The sequence below is a fragment of the Rousettus aegyptiacus genome, unplaced genomic scaffold (genome assembly GCF_014176215.1).
Source record: "Rousettus aegyptiacus isolate mRouAeg1 unplaced genomic scaffold, mRouAeg1.p scaffold_m13_p_3, whole genome shotgun sequence".
Classification (NCBI taxonomy): domain Eukaryota; kingdom Metazoa; phylum Chordata; class Mammalia; order Chiroptera; family Pteropodidae; genus Rousettus; species Rousettus aegyptiacus.
The window spans coordinates 143,186,485-143,201,364 of NW_023416306.1; the positions used below are offsets into that span (position 1 = coordinate 143,186,485).

Genomic DNA, 14,880 nt, shown 5'->3' on the forward strand with positions numbered 1-14,880 from the left:
TTAGATCATGTAGGATTTTTTTAGATGGTGGTCAAGACTTGGACTTTTACTTTGAAAGAGATGGGTAGTCATAGGAGAATTTTGGACAGGTGTGTTATATAACTTACATTTAGAAAGGTGTATTTATAAGAGAATCAATGGGATGAAAGCAAGAAAACTTGTAGCAGTCCGGGTTAAGATGGTAGTGGTTAAGGTAGCAGTGCAGCATTGAGAACGTGGCCAGATTATAGATATAATTTTGTTGGCCAACTAGAGAATTTTTAATTGATTGGATGTAGGAAGTATGAAAAAGTTGCTCCCAGGATTCTATCTGAGGAACAAAACTGGTATTTGCTGTGATGAGGAAGACCGCGGTGGGGTGGGGGGGAGGGGAGGGGGGAAGGGGGAGGTTCTTTGAGGCAGCATAGTTGTTCCAGTTGCTTTAGGTTCAGTTATTTGTCAAATATTATTACTAAAATATATGTTTCTAAAGAAATGCAAGAGCTGGGAGAAAAAAACCTTTGAGATACTCCGTGCAACTCCTATTTTATGGGAGACTTAAGTGTAGTGAGATCACTATAGAGGAAGAAATAAAACTCTTGATTTCATAGTTACATCTCTGGTTAGTGTAAAGTTAGGACTAGATTCTTAGTTTCTTAGGGTAATTTTTCTCTGCTATACCATATGACCTTGCCATATACAGAGCTTTCAGAATCTAAATGAGCTATATTTTTATTATGCTTTTAGATTATTATAGTTTCAGGAAGTATATTTAAGAACCGTTGATTAAATTATGTAGCAATTTTCCTTATATTCTCCAAAAACAAAAGAAGAAAAGAGGATTGTTCTACTCTAAGCGTGAGCCAAATTCTCATTCTCCGTTTTCTGTGTTTTTTTTTTTTGTTGTTGTTGTTGTTTTAGGTGTGTGTGTGTGTGTGTGTGTATGTGTGTGTGTGTGTAAAATAGATTTGAGTTGGGCATAGTGACTCACAAGCTTTTGGATTGGAGCAAAGGTAAAGGTCACCTGATAACCTGATAGCAGAAGTATAGCAAGGGTGGGTGGTAGGAATGGTCTGTCCCAGGAGCAGGCAGTACAGGGTTGCATTGTCTGTAGAAAATTTAAAAAATAATAAAACCAATTAAAAGCTACTCTTTTTTATCATCAGGTACTAGCAGTTCTAAACAATGTCTGTTTTTAAATACTCTTTCCTGAGGAAGAATTGTTTGTTGGTCCAAGTTCTAAACAATTGCTGTTATTGCTTTTGAATTTGATAGTAATATATGTGAGCTTCCAATTACACCTCTTTTATTCTTTAAAAACATCGTATTTGTACACAGAAGTTCATTCAGAGAATTTCCAGTTTCATAATCTGCTCCAGACTGTACCCCTTCTGCCAATCTCAACCCCCACAAACTCAGCTACATTTAGCTTTATTCAAGAGTAAGTTTGTGAGGTTTAGAATCCTTCCAACTCCTTTGGTAAAATTTCCATTTCCAACTCCCCTGTGGTACTGCATATTCCTGAGTTTCAGTGGTAGTTTAAAGTAAACAGTCATAGCCCAGTGATTGTAAAGATGAAGAAATAGAACGTAAGTTCTTGGAGCATTTATTTCTGTGTAAAGCTTTCAACTGGGGAGGGGGGGGTACCTAAAAGTTTCCAGAACCAATCTAAGGAAACAGAGAGATGAATAGCATTGCAATTTTTAGAATTTATTGCAAAATAGATATTTTATGAAACTCTGTCAAACTCATCATTAAGATATTTCCTAGCTATTTGGATATCTGTTGCTTCGGGAAAAAAACTTGAAATTAAAATTAACAAAAGAATTCTTGAATTGATTATGAGCAAAGATAAATTTACAAATCTGGATTTACTACCTACTGAATATGTATATGCAAAGAAGACCAATTTTAGTGAATTCCTTGACAAATCTGCAGAAATAGAATCTCAGAACAGAAACTATGATGTGAGTCCGTTATGTACTTATATTTTCCTGTTTTTGAAAATTAAATACTGAGTACTTTAATCTGTTACTTTTCCCCTCTTGTGATATAAATTTTATTTCACATTGAAAATTTTTTATGGACACATTTATGTGTACAAAGTTTGATAAAAGAAAAATCTCACTGCATACTTCTGCATTATTATTTTTAATTTCATGATTATTACAGACAATTTTATTGTGTAGAGGAAGAAGCGTGGTAAAAAAATGCTCTTTTCTGGTTGTCTAATATGCTAGGTATGCAACTGCCTGATAAGAGTTGGCCCTGTGTCATAGGTTTCTATCACATCAAAACATCTAGTGAATTTAGTCATAAATATAAATTCTCCATCATATTTGGTCATATTGCTTTTTAAAGAATGTGGAGACTTAGATTTTTTTTTAAAAAAACAAAAACCAAAACTATGTAATGGTTAGAATTTAGATACTACTTAAGTTAAAAGAATTGTGATTATTTAATCTGGAAAACAAATGGCTATACTTTGGGGAAGAGCAGAATAAACATGGTTGCTAATTATTTTTTAATTTATAAAGCATTTTTGAAGGAAATACTGTTTTTGAAAGGAAAATTGCCAGTAAGATGGTAAAATGTAGATCAGATGACCAGCCAAGATTGGCTTTTATGCTGAAATATTTCAGTGTAGTAGAAGGTGCCGATTGGTTCTGTATAGCTTTGATATTTATTAGAGAGTGAGATGCTATTTCAGATTATTTTTCAAAGCCTTTTGCCATTCTTGGTTTGTGTATGCCTCAACATAACTTCATTGACTTTGCCCAGCTTCTCAAGCTTAGCTTTTTGTCATACTATTTATTGTATATTTCTAAATAACACAATTATACTGTACTTCCTTGATTTCTTATTTTAGACCTGTCTTGTGATATCCTAATATAAGATATGAAGATTTAGCCTTTAGAGACTCCTTCCCTAATCTTATTTCACTTCTCCTATTATCTCCCAATAGAGTTATATCACACTTTAAAAATTGAATCAATACTTAACTAAAAAAAAAAATTTCAATGGTATCTATGTAAATATTATTTTCAGCTGAGCCACATGATATACTATGATTGTATTTCTTTAGATTTCTCATGTTGCTTTGCTGATTTTTTTTTCCTTCATATTTTTTGGTTGGACATCATCTGTATCTGGCATATTTCATCATACTCTCAAATCTTACCTTTTCTGAGGCTAATGGGTATGAAAACAAAATGGAAACTTACCATTTGTCATCTTTGGCTTTCTTTAACCTCCTTACCCAGTCTAGATAGCGCTTCAGTGCTGTTTTATTAATAGTGTAATGTCTCCTGTCTTCCCGTTTGCCTTGTGTTATAGACATGTAATTTATCAGCTTTGCTTATTTGTGATGGTAACATTAGGGCCTGTGGGATTGCTACTTTCTAAATCTTTTAAAAATATTCTGCCAAGGAATGATTAGTTGTCTTTAGATCTAGAGAAAATTCAGTCAACCCTTAGATTTCTTGCCTTGAGTTTTACCTAAATTTAGAAAAAAATTGAAAGTTAGGGAAGCAGAAGCAATATTTATTTACTTCATTCTATTCTCACCCCTCTGTCCCAGAGAAGAGGAAGATTCAATGGCTTAGACTTGCTAGTGAGAGACAGGAGTCTTCTTAATTGTAAGCAAATGGGTTACCAGCAGGAGGGTATTTCTTGGCACCCTTTGGTAACTTTTCCAAGAAGCTGCCATTTTTTCTTAGGAAGGCTTAGCTGTTACCTTTATTCTCTCATTTGGTTGAAGTTAATACATATAACCTGATAGTGGCTCTGCCACTTTGATTTTTTTGAATTTCTTGTCTTGGTAGTTTTTATTTATTTGTTACCCATTATCCAGTACCATCTTAATTCTTAACTTATACTTAATGTTTAAAAATGGCTTATTAAAGAGCTATATTATTATTTTCAGATTGTGGATCATGTTCAACATTAAAAAAAATGGAATAAAATAGAAAATAAACTAGCCAAGGGCATTATACTTAGTAAATGTAAGTATCATTTTGTGAAATTCTTATTTTACTAATATTTGTGTATACACATTTATAACAGGTTTTCATATAAAGTATATATACTAATTATAGTAAAAATGTTTGAGAAATGCTGCTTTAAAGACAGCACACTGTAGTAGAAATAGTCACTACTCAAATTGTTTTTAAAGTTTAGGAAACATACTTATAAGGTCTAAGGGAAATTATGTATGGGCATAGGTGGGCATAGACTCTGATTTTCTTCTATCTTAATCCATTATGGTCTTTCATGAGTTTCTAACTCTCTTTTTTATCAGGAAAAATAGTGGAAAACTACTTTAGTAGAATATTTAATAGAGATTTAAACACAGCACAATCAAATTATTATTCCATATTACTGGTTTAGAAGGTATATACACCTAAAATTGACAACATCTTTTGAGTGAAACTAATCACTAATAAGTGGTCATGCATGAACATGGAACATATCCATCTTGTAAATACTGAGTCCAGTTTTCAAATAACATCTCTAATAGATTCTAACTTATCACTACTTCTGGTCCTGCTTGCATTCGTATCATCAAAATGCAAACATCAATAATAAGTTTGAGCTTATTATCTTTTATTATTTTTAGATTTGAATTGTCAAAATTAAATGTTTTTGAAAACTTCGATGCCTTATAATTCGGTTGAAGAGAGGAACACCATCTCTTATTGTCCTATAATTACAAGAGAGTCTCATTTTTAGATTTATTAACACCAGTTAGAATGACCAATCCAATTAATTGTTCATTTCTACATCATCTCCTTTTTTTCAAATACCTTTGTATATGCATCTACCTGCCTGTTGCATTTATTTACTTAAAAACTGTAGTAGGTAAATATAGTATATAAACATCATAAAAATATTGACACATATTCTTTTAGCAAAATTGATCAAGTTCTTGTCCCATATTCTTGTGGAATGAAATCCATCCTGTTTAATGACTGGATGAGAATGTAGTATTCCTTTTCCGTCCTTAAAAATATACACTTGAGTGACTGTAAATTAGTATCAGGGATCCATTTTCGAGGTGATGTAAGTGTTCTAAAATTGGATTATGTTTATGGTTGCACAATTCTATAAAATTACTAAAAATCATTGAATTATATACTTAGATAGAATATATAGAATATATTGGTAACCCATTGGTTTTTGAGTTTGAGAAAATTCATCTAGGATATTGTCATATCCTCTTAAGAGATGATGGAAAAAAAGATGCAATAATATGGACAATGAAATAAGAAAACAAAATTGATATAATAGTTGTGATTTATTTAAATATTGTATCATACTTCAGGTGATTTAGATTTCATCATTCTTTTGCTTATATTTTTAGTTTTTTTTTCGCATCGTAAGGAATAATTGAAATAATTCCTAAGATGATTAAACAATAATGTTTCAAGCTATACTATAAATAAGGTCACTAAGATCTCATACTCTAAAATACCTATACGATAATTTAATTTTGGCAATTTAGAATTAATTTTGTTCCATTTTTAAATAGCTTTACTGAGTTATAATTGCATTCAATAAACAACACATATTTAAAATGCATGATTTGATGAGCTTTGATATATGTATACAATCATGAAGTCGCCTCCACAGTCAAGATAATGAACATATATCCATCATCTCCAGAAGTTTTCTAGTGTTACTTTGTAATTCCTCCTTTATACCCCACCAAGAAACCATTCATATGTTTTCTGTAAATACAGATTAATTTGCATTTTTCAGAATTTTAGGCTCTTTGGCTGTGACAATTTCTCAGACTTTCCTAAGATCTACCAAAATTTTGATTGGAATTATTTAATCAGTATATCAATTTGAAGTGGATTGGCTCTATTTTAAAAGTAGAGTCTTCCGATTCGTGAACAATGTATATTTTTCTATTTATTTAGGTCTTTATTTCATCAATGTACAGTTTCAGTGTACAGGTTTTGCATATATTTTGTCAGATTTATTCCTAAGCATTTTATATTTTAATGTTTTTATAAATGGCTTAATTTTTAAAAAATTTATGATTGCTTATTTCTAGAATGAACAGATACAGTTAAATTTTCTATATTTCTGTTATAGCCTGCAACCTTGCAAAACTCAGTTCTAGTGATATTTTGTAGAATGTTGGATGTGGTTTTTTTTTTGCGTGTAAATATTCATGTCATCTGTAAATGCTCTTTTGTTAGTAATATAAACATTTAGAATTGTCACAGCCTTTTTATTTATTGGTCTCTTTATCATTATGAAATGGTCTTCTTTATTCTTGGTAATATTTTTTGCTGTGAAATCTAATTAGTTTGATATTAAAATAGCCATTCCAACTTCCTTTTGATTAGTGTTAACATGGTATATTATTTATGTTAATATGTAATGAGCTTTACTTGTTATTTTAAAATGAATTTTAGTTGACCATTGAACAATGTGGTGGTTAGGGACACTGATCCCCAGTGCTGTCACAAATTTGTGTACAACTTTTAACTTCTTTCAAACTTAACTATTTATAGCCTACTATTGATTCACAAGTTTTACCAATAACATAAACTGTCAATTAATGCATTTTTTATATATGTATTACATTCTGTATTCTTACAATAAAGCTAGAGAAAAATGTTATTAAGAAAATCATAAGGAAGAGGATATACATTTATAGTATTTATTGAAAAATTTGCATATAGGTGGACCCACATAATTCAAACCTGTATTCTTCAAGGGTTAACTGTAATATTTTCCAATTTTTTAGTTTTAATTTTTAATATAGACAATATAGGTATATATAACCCACCTAAACAAAAGCTCTTTGAGAGTCTTTGGTAATTTTTAAGAGTTCGAGAATTGCTAAGCTATTATATATATTTTTTTCATTAGATATGCAGCTTCTGTACTAATCATATGGCTTTTTTTAAAAAATTTTTTATTTTTCAATTAGAGTTCACATTCAGTATTGTTTTTTATTAGTTTCAGGTATACAGCATAGCAGTTAGACATTTATATAATTTACGAAGTGGATCCCCTGATTAGTACCCACCCGGCAGAATACATAGTTATTAGAATATTATTGACTATATTCCCTATGCTATACTTCACATTCCCATAACTGTTTTGTAACTACCAATTTATACTTCTTAATCCCTTTACCATTTTCATCCAGCCCCCCATCTGGCAACTCCCAGATTCTGTGTATCTATGAATCTGTTTTTATTTGTTCATTTATCTTGTTCTTTAAATTCCACATATGAGTGAAATCATATGGTATTTGTCTTTCTCTGACTTATTTCATTTAGCATTATACCTTCTAGGTTCATCCATGTCATTGCAAATAGCAAGATTTCATTTTTTATGGCTGAGTAATATTCCATTGTATATATGTACCACATCTTTATCCAGTTATGTATTGATGGACATTTAGGTACTAACATATCTTTGCTGTTGTAAATAGAGGTGCAGTGAACATAGGGGTGTATATGTCTTTTCAACTAATCATCTGTTTTCTCATCCATTTATTCATCCGATATTCATTAAGTCCAAATAAAGTAGTAAGACATAGTTTTGATCATCAAAAAAATCTTAATATAGCATTGAAGGATATGATGGTATGTAAATAAATAGGATCTCGTGCTATATGCTCCCATAATGTCACCGTTAAACAGCATAGATCTTAGTGTTAAAGCTCTCTGGTTTCAAATCCAAGCTGTGTTCCTTAGCTGTGAGAACTTATCTTAACCTCACTTTTCTTATTTTAAAGTGGAGATGATAAAATAATCTATCTATCAGGATTGTTTTGATTATATAATTTAATTTAGGGCATAATACTTTTAATACTTAGAAAAATTTAATAAATGTTAACTCTTATTGTTGTTTTAATAGTAAAGAAGGTTTCATGGAGCAGTGAAGAGACAGAGGTCACATCTGGCTTTAGAGACAAGGGAAGGGTTCATAGAGGTGGACATTTGTTGAATGAATCTAATTTTGATTGGCCAAGAATGGGGGCTAGTTAACGTAGACAAAAGGAATGCGTTGTAGTAGTTGGGATTACATACTGCCTCCACCAGATAGAAAATCAGTGTGATTAATGAATGTCACCAGGAGGATAAATTACCAGTAGAAAAAATGTCATCTCTCCCTATGTTAATTTATCAAACATGAGATGTAATAATTTCAAACTATTTAAAGTTTATCACATTAACCTTTTAGGGTAGGGATTAGAGAACATACTCAGGAGCTAGACTGCCTGGGCTTGATTATTGGGTTTTTCATTAACCAGTTTCAATACCTAGGGTATTTTACTCTCTGTGTCTTAGTTTCCTCATTTTCAAAATGCAGATAACATTAGTGCTTATCTCATAGAGTTGTAAGGATGAAATGAGTTAATAAATGATAAACCGTTAGAATAGTATCTGACACATGGTAAGTACTATGTAAATGTTAGCTATTTGAAAGACAAATGCACCACTGGTGTTAACATTTGTTACTGGGAATATTGCTCATATGTAGTGAGCTTTGTAAATATTGAACTTTAGTTCATCTTTGTTGATTAATTTTATTTGTTTTCTCATTATGAGATTATCAAAATCATAATTTCTCATATCATAATCATAATTTGTCATTATCAAATTGCATTTTTGGACCAGTTATTTAATTATGTAGCCTGGGTCATTTAATTGTCCTGCATGAACTATATGAGTTTGATTCTTTTTCAGAATTGTTTTGTTTTTAATATAAATATTCTATTTTTATAATTTCTTTATTAAGTGTAATAATTTTTAAAAGCCTGTTAAGAATAATCCCACTCTGCAGTATTTCTATCCAGATTTATAGATAAATATAAATATATATAATTTACACAAATTATACCAAGGAGGATTATTTCCTAGTAAGTGTTGTATAGCAGAAGTAGTAATCAAAGAATTCTCGTCAAAAAATTAATTAATTAATTAAAAATAAAAAGGAATTCTTGGTAAAGGCTTAAATACGTAAAGTGGAAATGAGATGAGTATACTAGTCTTTGTCATTTATCTTTTTGCTTATAATTGTTCTAAAGAAGACTTAATAGAAACTGTTAAGTGTTTTTAGAGGCAGTTTTGAGTTTTGTAAATAATGATTTTACTAATAAAATATAGTACAAAAATTAATCACTTAAAGATTTATATTCACATTGGGGATAATATGCCCGTGCTTGTATGAAGTTAGTGTATTTAAAAACATCAGCAAGAAAAGAATCAAAGTCATTAATTCTTCATTTTCTTCGTGAGAACTCAGGATCACAGGCTGAGATTCAGGTAACTATTTGGAGGTGTGCCCTGAAAGATTTATATTCTTTTAAAAAGCACTTACAAGTAGAGGTAACTTTATTTTCTTTAGGTATATAGACATTGTTTCTTAATTTAAAGAGACCCTAGTTAAAAAAATAATCTGAAGATTGAGTTGTTAGGAAATTGTCAGACATGTGTAGCTTGGTGACTCTCTTAACCTTTCAAATATAAAACATGTTGGCTCTCTTGGGTTAAAGAACCCTGCTAATTTATAGTTATCATGTTCTATGATCGTAACCTAGGTCTGTTTTCTTTTTCTGTCTCCTTATTAACTAAGATATAATTCATGCTTTTAATTTCTCTAAATCCTTCTACCATGAATTTTCCAATTAAATTAAGCATCTAGCATAAGAAACATTAGATTTTATATAAGCTATTAGAAGTTATCATTCACTACTATTTTCAGGAAGAATAGAGATTATAAAAATTTAAATTTTAAAGTACATACAATAAATGCATTAAGACAAGTAAGGTTTTCCTTCTCTAAGTTACCCCCAATCATTGGAGTCACATGTAGCTTTCTTAAGAGCTTTTATTAATATAAATAAGTTCACTGAGTTTTCCCCATTATAAAGAATATATATGTTCATTGCAGAAAACCTTTGAAAATGTAAGTAAACAGAAGAAAAATTACCTACATTTTGACTATTGTTATTGCTTTTTTTTTTTTTTAATTTCAAAATCCTAATAAGCTGTAAGTGGTCTCTATTCTCAGGAAATAATTACCTATGTCCTCTATGCTTTTTTCTTATCAGTTTATTACTTAAATGTCAACCATCCTCTTCCTGGTTTGGAAGAAGCCAGTGTCACCACTCTTCAAACCAAAATCCAACAAATGAAAACTAGATAGTTGGTTTTGCTGGTACAGAATCAAAATGTATTTAAGCTTTGCTTCTAATAATACTCAGTTATTTTAACGTGGTAAAAATGCCCAAAGTAGTCATTTTTCTGATTTGAAGTTGCCATGTTATATTGTTTCTCTGTATAACTGGTTTTAAATGTAAAAGCATAAATCCTAAAGAGTAGGAGTAGAAAAACGGGGATGGTTTTCATTTGCTACAATTTCCTGTGAGACATAGCTCTAAACAAGGCCCATATTTACACAAGACAATATAGTTTTATATACAGTGGTGTATTCAGCGCATTTTGAAATTCTTTAACTAATCATTTGTATTTAATACTTTCATAGTAAATGTGTTTAATAATGCTAGGTGAAATTTGAAATAATTTAAAAATAATTTTACAGTAGAAACACCAGTTAAATCAACCTTTTGGTAATAAATGTCGGAAAAAAATTAATCACTTTTGCTGCCACTGCAAAATCAATTGTGTAACTGTTCTTTTTAAACTGACTTTTACATTACTAAATTCTAAACACTACACTCCTGTAACTTGTCAGAAGCAGGTTTTGGTTAATAGATATTTTCAGTGATGTAATGGGAACTTTTGGCAGTGAGTCAGAATATAATGGACTGTGATTAATGTTTTAATAAGTAGTTTTCTATTGCTCATAATGTAGAAGAGAAATGGTTTCCTGCTCAGATTGATAGGAGAATAGCAGGTGTGCAATAGTGTTTTTAAAAAAGCATTGGAATATTTTTCTTAGAATAACGTTAATGTTGTTATATGGTTAAAATACATTATCATAGGAGATGCATATGTTACCAAGAAACCTGCAATTGATTTGGAAAAAGTAAAAATTAAGGAATGATTACCTATTACCTAATTAAATCTTTTAATTTTTAACCTTTATTTTCTTATGAATCTTTAACTTGAAGTCTTTATAGTTTGATATTAGTTCTTACTATAAGATAAAAGGAAATTAGTGAACTGTTTAAATCCTAGGATATGTGAGTTCTGTGCCCTGTTGTTTCTAAAGCATTCATATTGTTCAAAAAATTTTAAAAAATTTTTAAACTTCTTTAAAAAATTTTTTCTTTTAAGCCCAGAAAGTACAGGTTGATAGTCAAATGGAATAGTGATCATGTGTGAATTCTACATTGCAAAAGCCACTAGTTCTATCTATAAAATCAATAAAATTCAGATGTTTGGAAAGTTAAACCAGGAGATTTTGTATCAGCTTTTAAATCTGAGTAAGTGAAGACAAATAGAAGAAATATCAGTGTGCCAGACTTGAGGGGTTGGTTTACAGTTTTCTGGTTCTTTCATTTTTCTCAATTTAATTTTGGCAACTTGTATGCAATAAAAATATGTTATTTGTTGTAGGTAAGGAGACCTAGGGCCCAATAGATACAGTTTACTTGGGAATAGTGTTGTACTAATGCAGATACCCTCTGTCCTATCTTTTTCTTTGAAATATATAAAAAATAGAACATTTGTCCAACTTTCTGGGAGAACATTCATAATTTTCATCAGAATTTCAAAGGGATCTTTATTCCAATAAGGGATCTAAAGTAATGGTTCTCAACCTTGGGCATTCATTAGAATCACTTGGAGGGTTTACTAAAACAGATTACTGTGTCCTATCTCTAGGGTTTCTGATTCAGTAGGATTGAAGTGTGGCCCCAGAATTTTCATTTCTAACAAGTTCCCTAGTGATGCTGATGCTGATGCTGATGCTAATGCTGTTGTTTGGGTACTAAACTTTGAGAATTATTGGTACAGCCATGGCAAATAGCTTTCTAGACCTTTCCTGTTTTTACGTGCAATGTATATTTTACAAAAACACTTATATTATTTTGTTACATTTTCCATATTTATCCATAGTATCATGTAAAGTATTCCATATCATAATTTATTTAACCAGTTTTCTATTAGACATTTAGGTAATTTTTCATTTGCTATGTTTATAAATAGATTGTTGCTCAATTTTTGGGCAGTCTTCCAATTTTTTTATTAGCAAAATCCTCGGATTAAAGAATAGACGTGTTTCTAAGGCCCACTTGTGGCTAATGACCTTTAACATCTGACAGGTACTTGAACATTAATAAATGTAATGACCATCACTTTAAAAGAGACAGAAGAAAATTTTAAAGTAAAACAAAAAATCTTGTTTTCGGAAACAAGTGTTTTACTTTTCATAGGTTTAACAGTTTGCATCTTTTTAACGATGAACACGTTTAACAAGTAGATTTTACTAACCTAAAGACATTTATTTCAGTCTTTGTAACCATAGTGAAATTTCTGGAGAGTAATAATAGATTTTTTAAAAAATTATATGATATCTATATAATGTAAAAATCATTTGGTTCACATATGATGTTCCCCAGAAGGTAAATGTGATAGTAATAGTAATTGAACTAAAATATAAAGATACATTAACACAGCTGAGTGCAGTAAGCCAAAGAAGAATGAATATGGTACTATACAGAAGCAGTCCCCAACCTTCTTGGCACTAGAGACTGGTGCTCCTATGAGAATCTAATGCCTGATGATCTGAGGTAGAGTTGGGGCAGTGATGCTAGAGCTACGGCGTGGCTGCAAATATAGTAAAGCTTTGCTCACCTGCCTGTTGCTCACCTCCTGCTATGTGGCCCAGTTCCTAACTGGCCACGGACATGTACTGGTCCACAGCACATGGGTTGAGGGCCCCTGCTTTAGGAGCTTGGAGCCATATATACCTGCCTCTCTGCAACAAGTTCTTAGTCATCTACTCCTTGCTCCTGCTCTGCTACTGCTGCTGCCACCACTCCCAGCAGGGCTGTGGACACAGGGAAGGTCAGGACCAGATGTATGCGTCTCACATTGCTTGTGAGGGTCTACACTTACCCGGTGAATAACTTTATGCCTGAGGGATCACAGTGTTAAACAGCAAATAAAAACTACCATGACAGGTCTCAAGAGATCACAGAAGAAAGGAAAAAAAAAATCTTGCCTTTTGAACAGTTTTATTTTGAACCGAGCCTGACCACAATCCTGTTTTAGAAATTTTCCATCATTCTAAAAAGATCCATTATGGCAGTTTACAGTTAATTCCTACTTTCCATCCCCACACCAGGGCAACCATTTTTATTTTCTTTTTGACTCTTCAGATTTGCCTGTCTAGACATTTCATATAATTGTAATCGAAAAGATGTGATCTTTTGTTTTTGGTTTCTTTTATGTTTTTAAGGTTTGTAGTTCATATTATAACATATAGCAGTGTTTCTTTTTGTTCCATTGTGTGGATGTGCTATATTTTATCTAACTATTATCTATCTTACTCATTTATCAGTTGATATGCTTTTGGATTGTTTCCACATTTGGGGCATTATCAATAATGCTGCTATGAACATTCACATATAAGTCATTGTGTAGACAAAGGCTTTCATTTCTCTTGGATATATACCTAGGAATGGATATAGGAACTGTTTTCCAAAGTAGTTATATCATTTAACATTCCCAGCAGCATGAGGGGTCCCATTTTTCTACATCCTCGGCAGCATTTATTATTACCTCTCTTTTTATGTTTTTAATGTGTGTGGAAGGTAGGGGTAAGAGTCAGGAGGAGGTAGGTAGGCTTGTGTTTAGTTTTTGAAAAGATTCAAAACATTTTTAATTCCACAAATAAAATAAGTTTCTGAGAAGTTATCGCTATTTCGCCCAGGTGTATGCGTAATCCAAAGGTAATATTACCTGTCATTTTGATTGTAAACCACTCTAGTTTATGAAAGTAGTATCCCATTGTGGATTTAATTTGCATTTCCTTAATGACTAATGACATCGAACATCTTTTTATATCCTTATTAATCATTCTAATATCTTTGTTGAAATACTTTTCAGATCTTTTGCCTATTTTAAAATTTGGTCATTTGATTAAGTTATAAGAGTTATATGTTCTAGAAACCAATTCTTCATTAGATATATAATTTGTCAATATTTTCTCCTAGAGTGTGGTTTTCATTTTCTAATGGTATCTTTTGAAGCGTAACATACTGAATTTTGATGAAGTTGAGCTTACCAGATTTTTTCTTTCATGGAGCATGCTTTTGGTGTTATATCTAGACACCTTTGCCTAACTGGAGGCCATGAAGATTTCCTGCTGTTTTTCTTCTAAAAGTTATATAGTTTTAGCTCTTAAATTTAGGCCTCTGATCTCTGGTTAGTTGATTTTTGTGTGGAGTGTGAGATATGGGTCCAGGTTCATTGTTTTGTACATAGATGCCCAATCGTTCCGGTACCTTTGTTGAAGAGAGTATCCTTTCCCTGTTGAATTCTCTTTAAAACCATATGTTTTGCATTTCTTCTCAGTAATTCTTACTATAAGGAAAGTTATATGATTATTGAGTCCTGAATTTTTCCTTGACCTGAGGAATGTTGTCTTTTCCCAAATTACAGTTTTAGCTTTGAACCTGTTTAGAGTAGTAAGTGTTAGACACAGGTGTGTATTAAGTTTGAGAAATGTTTAATTTTAAATGTGAAAACTATAAGGAAACATTTCACATCTTTGCTGTCAATTTATGATTAAATCGTGAAATAAATATTTATTATTACTCTTTTAGATACAAGAGGGTCTACAGTTACTTAACCAGGAAACATCTTTACAGGAACCACCCTCTTTCAACCTCAAACAAACAGATATCTAACTTTCTAATGCCAGTAATTCTAAATTCTGCTTTAGTCTTCAAAT

The 14,880-nt window shown here is 31.2% G+C and overlaps 1 protein-coding gene across 3 annotated transcripts in view; it reads left to right on the forward strand.

The window, feature by feature from the left end:
* MNAT1 (MNAT1 component of CDK activating kinase) overlaps positions 1 to 14,880 on the forward strand; it is a 167,050-nt gene that overhangs the window by 115,264 nt on the left and 36,906 nt on the right. Inside the window, exon 8 of one of the 3 annotated variants that reach the window (XM_036218195.1) lies at positions 3,905 to 3,962. The exons of the other annotated variants lie outside the window; for them this stretch is intronic. Within the exon in view, the coding sequence (XP_036074088.1) occupies positions 3,905 to 3,947 (43 nt within the window). The 3' untranslated portion in view covers positions 3,948 to 3,962. Of the gene's footprint in view, positions 1 to 3,904; positions 3,963 to 14,880 lie in introns of those variants that run through there. 3 annotated transcript variants of the gene reach the window in all.